At 35.5% G+C, this 12,846-nt stretch overlaps 1 protein-coding gene across 1 annotated transcript; it reads right to left on the bottom strand.

The window, feature by feature from the left end:
• Positions 1 to 3,677: 3,677 nt before the first annotated feature.
• On the bottom strand, positions 3,678 to 8,018 carry MS3_00000116 (uncharacterized protein). Its single transcript, XM_051208015.1, has one exon. The coding sequence runs from the start codon at positions 7,592 to 7,594 to the stop codon at positions 5,585 to 5,587; it is 2,010 nt and encodes a 669-aa protein (XP_051069694.1). The 5' UTR covers positions 7,595 to 8,018; the 3' UTR covers positions 3,678 to 5,584.
• Between the last annotated feature and the right edge of the window lie 4,828 nt (positions 8,019 to 12,846).

The following is a 12,846-nucleotide window of genomic DNA, read 5'->3' as shown; positions in this document are numbered from 1 at the left end:
TACACTTGTTTCCAGTTGCTATTGATGATTTTCATATCTGCTGTGTTCTTTGGCCTTCCTCTTTTCTATTTCCCTTCAGAGTTTTGAGTTAGAGCTTGGTTCGTGATTCACTTTTGCCATATCCACGATATATTTCCCATCCATTTCTAACGTCTTTTCCTAATCTCCTGATCAGATGGAAGCTGTTTTTTTCTCTCCCACAGTAGATTGTTATTGATAGTATCCGGTTAATGGATATTAAGTATTTTGCATAAACAATTGTTTGTAAATACTTGTACCATTTTGGTAATGGTTGTGGTAGTTCTTCACATTGCAGCTCCATACATTAGAATTGTCTCGACAATCGTGTTGAAGTATCTGACTTTGATATTGGTTGACAGTTATTTTGAGTTCCATATGTTTTTCAACTGTAGGAAATCTGTCCTTATTTTGTCAATGCTTTCCTTCACATCTTCATTGGATCATCCTTGTTCATTGATGATACTGTCCAGATGCGTGAAACTTTCCACATCTTCCAGAGAAATGAGTTTTACTAATTGACAATTCGTTCATTCTTTTAAATATTCAATAATTTCATTAAATGGTAAATTCGTTCAATTAATTTCTCATTATTATAAATGTTAAGCTTTAATTGGGTCTATATACATAGAAGAAATTACTTGTAAATTATAAATAATTTGTACAGAAATGTTGTTGCAACTAATTAAGATAATTAGTTACTCAGTATTAAGATAACATTAGAATGAATTTTTAAATAGTCATAATAATAGTAAGCAATGGAATACTTACTTACTTACTTACGCCTGTTACTCTTCGTGAAGGAACATAGGCCGCTCACCAGCATTCTCCATCCAATCCTGTCCTGGGCAAACCATTCCAGCTCCTTCCAGTTCCTATTGATCCTTTTCATATCTGCTTCTATTTCCCGACGTGATGTGTTCTTTGGCCTTCCTCTTTTCCACTTCCCTTCAGGATTCCATGTTGGGGCTTGTCTCGTGAGAATCGATCCTTAAAGTACATTTTTGTCTAACTTCTAGCTGATGATCCAAAATGTTGTAGTAGACCAATTAGTTATGATCAGTGGCAATGATTGTTCGTCAATACCAAAGTAAGCATAAGAGAATTTCTAATCTGTTACGTAATAGTTTAAGAAAAACTTTTCCAACAAATAACTGATAAGAATCAACAACATTTAATTGTTCATGAGATCTTTTCTCATTTACTTGAACATAAATTTGAAGAGGTTTAGTAAGTTTACACAAATAAAAATTTACAATAACAGAATTATTGACTTATTCACATTTTACTGACTGAAATCATAAGTCAATTGAAGCTAGACCACTATGGAAAACCTGAAAGCACTGGACAGCCGTTTCGTCCTAGTATTGGACTCCTCAGCAGTGCGGACCAACTATCCCGCACCCTGCGAGATTCGAACCCAGGACCTATCAGTCTCGCGCCACGCGCTTAACCAACTAGACCACTGAGTCATCACCCAATGGTGTTAGTGTCTAACATCAATTGACTCATGATTTCAATCAGCGAAATTTCTAAAGTCTCCATAAAACCCCCTTCTGATATTATTCACATTTATTGTCAATATCATACTACTTACATAGGAACTGCTAAACACCTATTGTATCTAACGTAACATATCATTACGGTATATCATTTTTGCTTATTGATACAGTGATACTTATATTTTGTAGATATGATAAAGGAAACCAGGGAATGTTTTTAAAAGTTTCAATAAAACAATTTTCTCTAAACTATCCGTATTCAATCTAATCTTACAAAACATCATACTTTACGGTTGAAATAAAAGTGACATGGATTTTAACAAAGTACCCACTCTCTGTAATACTTCAATGATAAATTATTCACAAATCTGTTAGTTAAATACTGTTTCCATTGTAAGTGGAATAAATAATGAAATGTCGTCAACATTTTTATATAATTTCAATAGTTCAATTTCGTTCCAGTTAATTAATGTTTAAGAATGAAGTGTGATATGAATGATTTAAAACCACGAATGTAGATTATTAAATTCTAGCAGTTTATATTCTCCAATATAATTCAAATATCGATCAATTCGAAGGCATTTACAGAATTTCACGAACGATCTTGTGCAAATTCGCCTTAATTAAGATTAATTGGTCTATTATTCTGGATGTATATCCTTGTTTGTTTTATACTAATGAATCTAACCAAAACATGAAAACATACTTCAAAGGCAGAGATGAATGGTGGCTAGCACTGGAATCTAGGATGCGTGTTTTATCCTATTGGGGACTTGTCAACTGCATGAACCTGTATCCCATAGTTGATTTCCACTCTGAGACTCGAACCCAGTACCGTTTGCTTCAAACGCTATTGCGTTATCACTTAAATAACGAGTCCTCATAGCCACCTGCTTGTGTAATGGGGTGAAGTCTAAATTCACATGGTACTGTTTGTTTTTATCTTCCCATTGTTGTTTTTAGGACTGCAATTGATCAGCCTCTTATTAGCATATGTGCATCCTATGCGAATTGCCTCGATATTAATTCAGAAATATTTCGTAGAAACATAAAAATTTTGTCGGTTAAAAATGTCAGCTAATTCGATGTTTATGTATTATAATGAAAGAATTTTCTGTGATAGATTTCAGTGTTATATGAAATAAGAAGAATGTGCCATATGACACTTATCAATGCTCAGACAGATTTACAAAAATGGACACAGTTTAAGCGACTAATCAATTTTGTAATTATTCTTATAGGGATTAGGAACTATTTTAAAGATATTAACAGTGACAGTGGGGGTACATTAACCGGTCACACTAATAAAATTCAAAATCGCTACTTGAATTATTGATTGGGAAATGTGCAGAACTGTTCCAACCATAGATCAATTTATGTATAGTCTAATAAATGATCATAAAAATTATTAAGGACGGTTTGAACTAATGGGGACCAGTTAATTGTGATATGATGGGATTAAAAAAAAAGCAAAGTTACATTCTTTTACTCAATGTGATTTTTATTTAACATTACATCTGTTTGATTAATTCAATGTGAGTAGTGTAGTATTTGTTTTGTTTTTCAGTGTGATGTTTTATTCGGTATAACATTGATGTATTTGAGTGGGGTTTTTTTTCAAGATACGGTATTCTTGTATTAAATTCACATGAACTAGGCTCAGCATGATACGCAGCATGCGAATTAATTAAAATTCTGGTTACTTTTCATATATGTGATTTCATCCTATTTAGTAATTGAAATAGGTATACAATCAATATATAAATGAATGTGCTTTCGACTAGGGTCGTCGTTATATTTTGGGGTTAGTAAATCTTCACTTATACCAGACTTTGTGTTCTTACTTTCGTGTCGTGGGAATCGCAGTGGTTCTTCCTTTTACAAGTTTAAATATTAGGCGATTCCGATATAACAAATTAATGACGACCACACCTAACAAATAGTGACCAGTAGTAACAAATTGTAGCATCATTATTCCGAAATAATACTAGATAAATACAAATACAGTCAAAATGCGCGATCGTACTGATACAAATTTTACCAGTAACATAATAAGTTGTCCTCTTTTGTTCATTCGGGCATGTTTTTCATTCATATAATAATAATACACTTGACTAAAAGCACTTTGGATAACGATGCTCCAACACATTTGAGTTTCCGAATACATAATATTTACACATTTATTCATTTTTTTATTTGAACACATGAATAATGGTACAAAGCGGCAACGAATACATATTTGACACACAAGTCACTTGATTTGTGTGTGGGCAGTGATACTAACTGGATGTCCAAACCGAAACAGGTAATTTTCTTAGGAGGTCACACACGGAGACTTCGGCCTAAAGGTCTGATTCACAAGGCAGTGGAGCAACGTCACGAAATGAAGTCCATGCTAACCGGTGACCAACGATTGCTCCATACGCCATTTGTTCGTTCCCACACGATCCTGGAACCCATGTGCACCATTCGTTTGGAATCAGGATTTTCCAACAACCCTACGTGGATCCTCATATCCACTAACCCGACGAAAGTGCAGATCATCCGATTTTCGTTTTCTCAATTTCTTGAACAACACCCCGCCACGAGAATGAAGTGAGTAGGACTTCCCTGTCAGTGGCTATATACGCGCGACCATATGAGGGAGAGTTGACTCTTCCTACACTTGACCGTACCACGGCATCTAAGGGCAATATTTAAAGAGCTTGTAATTGGTCAATCACAATATTTAAAATACGTTGCATTTTTCATAAAATTATTTATGATTTTATCACGAATCCAGAAATATCTTAACTTCAGTATTTACAATGAGAGACAAACTATAATTATTGATATATTAACAAGCTATTTTAAATCTGTTAGGTTCGTTAACCTTGAGGATACTACTGATTCGACTTATTCGGAACGGAACGAAGGCTCAGGATTCAGAGACTCAATAGACTATTCTGGTTCGTTGTCTTCGACTCAGCTAACTCGATCAAGAAGTCTTGGTAAGGCGTAGAAAGTGTATTCTTCAAGCAACAGCAGATACCAAGTCAGGCAGGCAGATCTGATCAAGCATACAAGTCAAGCGTATTTATACAACTATTTACAATCGATATTGTCATAGAAAATTTTTAAACATTAATCAATGAGTTCATTAATTGACCTATTTGCGCATTTAATCGATAGTTCATCAACTGACCTATTTGCGCATTTAATCGATAGTTCATCAATTGACCCCAATAAAAATATCTAACATTTAATCGATAAGATGATCGGTAAGATAAAATTTAAAATATGAGTTTGGGGATCTATCGTCCTCAACACTCCTCCCCTTTTTAATAGCGGGCTTTCCTGGGGTCAACCTGCATCTTGACTGTAGCTCGCCGTTCTCTTATAGGCCATCGTCTGGGACGTGTTTCAGCTCGTTGTTGAAGTTTTTCTTGTGGTAGGGTTGTCGGTAAGTTGAAAGTATCAAGCAAGATATCGAGGGGAAGATTTACTCCTGTTGATGGGTGGTCTGGGGCTATCCGCTTACGTAGTTGATTTCGGTGTCTAGTCCATGTGTCTCTTCCCACCTTTACCTTGTACATAACTTGGCCTAGTCTTCCAACCACACGTGCTTCGATCCAAGGACCATGATTTGCTCTGTAGTCTCGAGCGAACACAGGGCATCCAACCTCGTACGCTGGAAGCTTCTGAGATTTGGTCTGAGATGGTGGTGGTGTGGTTCTTGGGCACATGAGACTGTGGATCGTCCTCAATTTCCTTCCCATCAGGATCTCTGCCGGGGACTTCTGCTGTGGTAGCATATCACTAGGTGTTGTTCGGTAAACAAACAAGAAATTCTGCAGTGTTTCTACTGGCGTCCCCTCCCCTTTCGACTTCATTAGAGCTCTCTTGAATGTATCCACAAATCTTTCTGCTTGTCCATTTGACTGTGGGTGGTAAGGTGGAGAGCGGAAATGCTTGATCGATAGGCGTTTGCAAAATTCTTGAAATTGGCTTGAGGTGAATTGCGAACCGTTGTCGGAAACGATTATATCCGGTAACCCATTGCGAGAGAACATCTCTGTCAACAGTTACATCGTTTGGGTTGTCGTTGGTGGCATGACGGGGACGATTTCTGGCCATTTCGAAAAGGCGTCAACAACGACTAGATAGGTGATTCCATTAATTGGGCCTGCGAAATCGACATGTATCCTGGACCAGGGATACTCAGGCTGTGGCCATGAGACTGGTAGTATTTTCGCGTTACACTTAGCTGCTTGCTGACATTGTGTGCACTTGCTTACTAAATCCACGATATGTTGGTCCATGAGGGGCCAATAAGCATAGCTTCTGGCGATGGATTTCATTCGTTTTATACCAGGATGACCAGTGTAGAATTGCTTTAGCACCTTTGATCTTAGGGATTCGGGCACCACTACTCTATCTCCAAACATCAAACATTCGTTTACGATGCATAATGAGTCCCGACGGTGGTAAAGCTGTTTCAAGTCACCATCGAGTCCAGTCGGCGGCCAGCCATTAGTGACGTATTTCATCGCTCTCTTTATGATGGAGTTGTTCTTGGATGCAGATTGTATTTCAGCTGCTGAGACTGGCAAAGCACGAATAGCAGTTGTCAGGTAGCAGTGCGCGCGGTCCTCTGTCATTAGGGAGGCACTAACTGCATCTTCGCCGGCCGTATGGTGTTCGCTGGTTGACAACTCCGTCAGTAGTTCCTTCGAATATGCTTCAGCTTCATGAGATTGTTTCATCATTTGGCATACGGTGCTTAAAGGAACGTCAGCTAAAGATAACTGGTCAAACCAGTCTAATCCAAGTAGATTAAGATCAGATGGTGTAATGTAACATACACCGGTAAACGTCGAATCGTGAAAAGACACTTTACAATCTAGTTGTCCCAACAAACGTAGGTAATTACCACATGCGGTTCGCGGTTTTTGTGTTGTTGGCACCAGGCGTGGTCTTCCCATTCTGATCCAATATTTTCGTGAGAGAATTGTTACATCAGATGCAGTGTCTATTTGCAATCTAAACGGGTGCCCATTAATATTAAGGGTAATAAATTTCCTCTCAACTGGGGTTGAGTTTTCACAGCTTGCTATTAGACTCAACGAATTCGTGTTGGATCTAGGCGTAGGCTTCCTGGTACCTTTGGAGTTGCTTGGCTTCTTTTTTCGACAAAAACCATCTTTATGACCCACCGTGTTACATTTCCTGCACCGATGTTGCTTATATGGACAGTATCGAACAAAATGCCATGCACCGCAGTGCCAGCATGGGGCAGGAGGATTTGCTTTTGTCTTTTGACTTGAACTAGATGTCGCTGGGGCATATTTATGCGAGTTGCGTGGTTGTTGGACTACATGAACTTCGGTACGATCTGAACCACCACGCTGGACCATTGTAGTATCACGCTGTAGATTGATTAGGCGTTGATATTCGTTTGCAATATCATTAAGAGTTAGTTTTGGGTCTTGGTCCAATCGACTTAGCAAACGTGTTCTAATTTCACTGAACTTCTGTGATTGAAGGCTGCAGATGAGAATGAGTGCTTTAAATTGGTCTTCTGTAAGCGACTTCAACCGGAAGCGTTCACATTCTCGGTTAACGATACCCACATGTGTGAGAAAATCAGCATCTTCGTTCATAGTGAGCTTCAGACATCGATAACGCGCATTGAATAGTGAGGAGTTGTCTCCGAATTGTTGGCTCAATGACTGGACAGTGTCCGAGAATGAGCAATCGCGTGGGTTTAGAGGCAGAATTAGGTTGCAATACCTGTCTAGTTCATTAGGACCCAACTTTCGAAGCAGCAAGCGGACCTTCCAAGCATCATCCTGATTAGCAAAGTCGAATTTGAATAAGTCTTCGTAACGTCGAAACCACATATCAAACGTGACATTGGATTCTGGATCGTAATGAAACTCGGAGATACTGTTAGCGATACCATCAATTGATGGTGCAGTAGCAGTAGGATTAGAACTGCTTGGTTGAGTACTAGACGTAAGCTTTGCATCTGCTAACATCTGAATAAGTTTCATCTGCTGCTCGAGTAATAATTCAAGTTTTGAAGGATCCATGTTTCCAAAACCACCGTCGCCAAATTGTTAGGTTCGTTAACCTTGAGGATACTACTGATTCGACTTATTCGGAACGGAACGAAGGCTCAGGATTCAGAGACTCAATAGACTATTCTGGTTCGTTGTCTTCGACTCAGCTAACTCGATCAAGAAGTCTTGGTAAGGCGTAGAAAGTGTATTCTTCAAGCAACAGCAGATACCAAGTCAGGCAGGCAGATCTGATCAAGCATACAAGTCAAGCGTATTTATACAACTATTTACAATCGATATTGTCATAGAAAATTTTTAAACATTAATCAATGAGTTCATTAATTGACCTATTTGCGCATTTAATCGATAGTTCATCAACTGACCTATTTGCGCATTTAATCGATAGTTCATCAATTGACCCCAATAAAAATATCTAACATTTAATCGATAAGATGATCGGTAAGATAAAATTTAAAATATGAGTTTGGGGATCTATCGTCCCCAACAACATCGTATACCATTTTGTGTATAATGTTACTGGAGACTGTTTCCTGTTATACATTTCATTCATGGGTAACTGAGTATTTTAGTCGATAAAGTTTTAATTTCATTTTAGTGACCGAACAGTGTAGGTTAGTTAATAAAACAAGTGAACTATATGCATGATTGCATCTCGCAGTTATCATTACCAAACAACATCATTGATATTCAACTTATTCAATGAATCAATTGCTGTTTACATTTTTATGTAAACTAAACAGCATGATGTATAGATTAAGACAAGGATGAAAAAAAATTTCAGTTGTTTTTCCTGGTTAATGTTTTCCTTTTTTAATTTGTAATTGTTAAATTAAAACAGACAAGGCTGTCTACTCTCCCTCTTCCGCTTTCTTCTGGTGGTCGAATGGATTATGAGGACCTCGACATCAGAGGGATAGCACGGAATACAATTGACAGCTCAGAATCAATTAGATGGTTTGGACTTCGCAAATGACTTGGCTCTTCTATCATATACAAATCAAAAACGCAGATGAAAACAAATAGTGGAGCAGCAGCCTCCGCATCAGTGGGCCTCAATATAGTCAGAGGAAAGAGCAACATCCTCAAATACAACACAGAGATCAGTAACACAAACACACTTGATGGAGAAACTCTTGAATACATGGATTCTTTCACGTACATGGGAAGTCCTTAGCTAAAATTCGTTATTATCGCCACTTATTATCTAGTGGTTCGATATCTGACTCCACTTGGATAGTGCGACTATCGTTATGGACTTATACACATCACCAATCCCTGTATATAATTATGGACTTAATTCACGTTAGTGATTAACGGAATTAAATATGTCAGACACGAGAATGAGGTTTCGGATAAGTATATTTCGTACATGCGTTGATCGAAGAGTGAAGCAAAACAAAAAGGAGCACGATGTAGAAGGCTAGTGAGCCAACTCGATTTACCCAAGCATGACTCATTATTTATAGTCAAAGCAAAAATAAATTACAGGTACATAATGAATAGGGTAAGTAATTAACACACATACGATCATATAAAAAACAGTCAGGATAATTAAGCAAATAAGTGACAAAATAAGAATGTGACTTGAGAAGAATTGATAGATTGGATTGTACAGAGGCTAAAATAACCTATGTGATCTTGACATAGCACCAGCCCCTACAAGTCTTAGGTCCGTTAGAATATATAGACCTATTTCATCTAAAACCTTAAATATTTAATTATTCTTGTTCTTTTGAACTTGTCCAAATCAGCTTCACATTAGTCAACTTCATCTTCATTTTATTCCATACAACGAACTATTTATTAGGTATGAATTAATAGGTCCGTTAAAGTTAAACTAAGATAGGAAAATACTGACCGCTTTAGAAGAACTTAAATTTGTAATTCTAAAAGATACTACGATAATGTTGATTCTAAGATGCATCTTACAAATATTTGTATAAGATATTATCAAACTAGTTTATGAACAGATTAATATTAATATGAAGACTTCTTATCAAAACATGTAAAGGTTGAAAGAAAGAGAGTCTATGAAAGCTCCCATTAATTTCCATTCTCTTATTTTAGACGTAATGTAAGGTAATATAGTGTTGTATTATTTTTCTCAGTGAGAGTCACTTTATTACTGTATATTCATTTATCCAAAACTTTGATAAGAGACCTAAACAGTTTTCAGTGAAGTAGCTAATAATATGAATTATACTCCATTTCGGATAAAGCACCTCTCATCCATGATCTACTGTTTAACAAAAAAAAAGACGGTTCAACTCGCGAAATTACAAGTTGAATGATTATATTATAGTCATATGAATACTGTATGCGTGTTATCTATCAGAATCAGATGAATCAGTTATCTTATCGAATTGACTTATACCAGTTTTCAAGTTAATAATACCTTATATTGACGTTTTACAAATGCTGATAAATCTTTGAGTTGTCTCATAAATTTGATTCAGTAAAACAAGTATAAAATATAATGCAAGATGAGATGTTATCAAATATTTCTACCCCTTATTTGTTTTGTTTCGATCAATAATAATTTACTATGTATATAACCAATATATATAGTTCATATCATAAACTCACTTTAGCTAAATAATCATTGGGAAAATAAAACGCACTGGAGAGCTGTTTCTTACTACTGTAAAACTCTTCAGTAGCTTGCATTATCGAATATCGGCCATAATTTCCGTTACACGATATCAAAACTTCTGTGTATACTTGTTTATGTTTACCAATATATCTGAAATTTTGTATTACTGTAATCCATGGTATGATCAGTGCAGAATTATGTAACACTAAGTTATTTTTTAAAAAATGTTCTTCAGATTTACATTTTGTAAACGTTTACACGGTCTATCCTTGGTGAATAACCTTCGTCTTATCTGTGAGAGACAACATAATATAATTTAAAAGTATTGATATATTGGTAGACTAAGTTTTATCTACATATTGGATGTATGAAGTTGAGGCAGTTCTTTAACTAGTGGATTCCCGGTTATGGATTCTACTAATCGCGTCAAGAGATATGACAGTTAACTGAGTTTAGATGTTTTTATCAATTATTGTGAGTGAATATTGTATAATTGAAATTAAGTACATGTGATAATTAAGAGTATTTGAATTATAGAACAAACTAGGAATCCCAGAAATAACGCAATTGGATCAAGAAGTACTAGATAAGCACGAACGAATGTACTGCATTTGGAATTCCAAATCAAGCATTCAACATGTACAATGAAATCATTAGTTCATTCAAACACCACAGTACACTAAGCATATGTGATCAGTAATTTATCGTTCAAAAATCATGTATGTGTGATGACCTGTAATCTAAAAACATTATTTTGATGCCTTTTCACTATTGATTAACAGTATCAATCTAAAATATTGTATATTGAAAGAAGTAACCGTGCACAGTTGTTTGAATACATTTCATAGACATTGACATGTAGTTGATTTAAGTCCATTCACATGCAAAAGGAATTAAATATTAGACTACGTTTTTATTGTGTTTTACATACATTAGGAATTGAAAAGTAATACTTATATGTCAAAGATCAGTCAGTCAAAATGGACAATTGGTAACTAAGTCACAGCTTTAAATCGGTTCAAATTAAATGATTTTACTAAATAATAAGTTATAAGCAAAAATAGTTTCTGGCTAGTAGCAGAATCTAGTACGCGCATTGCGTTCTTTTTCAAATTCCCCAGCTGGATGCAGTTGCATCTAAAAGTAGATGTTCACCCCGGGACTCAAACTCAGTACTGTTCGGTTCAAGCATCATCGCAGTATCCAGTTAGCAAGTACATCCGAGTCCCAAATAGAACGAAACGCGAGTCCTGGATTCCACTGTTAGCCAACAACCATTTTTCTCCTAATGCTTGTGAATCAATCCAATATTGAGTCAATCCTCAAAGGATGTACATATTACCAATAAAGAACTGATCAATTTCAGTCCTAAACATCAATGAGAAAAATCATACAAACAATATCAAATGAATTTAAATAATTGATTCATTTAAGTGATATACATATTGTATACTAGTTTTTATATTTGGCTATCCAGTTGAATGAAAGAATAACAGATTATCATTATTATCTATTATACTACTTATTCAATAAACACTCATTTGCCCTGAAGTTATTCTATGTACTTTTATTTACGAAAAAAAATATAGAAATACACCGATTCTACCATCATTAGCAGTAGAAGTGAGAATAATGAAACATAAAGAATATTCTTATGGTTTATTTATATACATACATATATATCCGGAGAAATGAAATCTATGAAGTTTAGGAGAAATTATTAAATATTCATATTAGTAGATAAAAGATGAAGTTAGAAAGTGTACGTAAAAAGATAAAATAAATAGTTCTGTTGCGTTGATGTTGGGATCTATCTCTCTTGTTCGTCATCTGAATTGATAAAGAAAGATAGAAAATAAAAAAAATCAAAGTGAGTTTTCTGATTGGACGCTAATTGTAGTATTTGGTCATCGCTAATTTGTTATGTTATGAGGAACCATTGCAATTCTCACGACACGAAGGTAAGAACATAAAGACTAGTATAAAGGAAGATTTACTAACCATAAAATATAACGACGACGATGATAATAGAAAATACACTCATTCATACATTGATTGTACACATATTTCGATGATTAAATAGGATGAAATCACATATATATGAAAAATGCCTACAGTTCTAACAAATCATGTTACATGTCATGCTGAGCATAGTTCAGGTCAATTGAATAGAAGGATGTTGTATATTATACAGAATAAAATGTCGTACGGGTAATCAAAACAAACATTACATTGAGTAATTATTATATTGAATTAATCAGACGGAAGTACTGTTGAACAAAAATCAGTATGGGTAGACGAATGTGATTTCGCCATATTATCCCATCATATCAGAAAGTATAAATAATATTCACACTGAAGAGAGAAGATACAAATATTTATTTGTTATAGAAAAGAGATATGTTTTTATTGAAACATGAAATGAATACCGCACTAATCATGCATAAGGACTACGGTGGTACACTAACCTGATGATGATATTAGTTGTAATGTAGAAGAGATTTTTATGAGTAAAATACTCAACTCACTGAGTAAAACTCAACAGAAATAACCTAATGGATATTACTGTGTTATTTAAATTAATGTAAACTAAATTATTTTGTGAACATCAGCATGGCAATGTTGATGCTTCCAGATGACAATAAAAAAGTTATTTAGCGACCAGATC

Source organism: Schistosoma haematobium, chromosome 3 (assembly GCF_000699445.3).
Source record: "Schistosoma haematobium chromosome 3, whole genome shotgun sequence".
NCBI lineage: Eukaryota > Metazoa > Platyhelminthes > Trematoda > Strigeidida > Schistosomatidae > Schistosoma > Schistosoma haematobium.
This window is presented reverse-complemented; position numbering and strand designations above follow the sequence as displayed.

Excerpts from the sequence above, each read along its gene's own strand:
- MS3_00000116 (XM_051208015.1), bottom strand. The coding sequence starts at position 7,594 with ATGGATCCTTCAAAACTTGAATTATTACTCGAGCAGCAGATGAAACTT.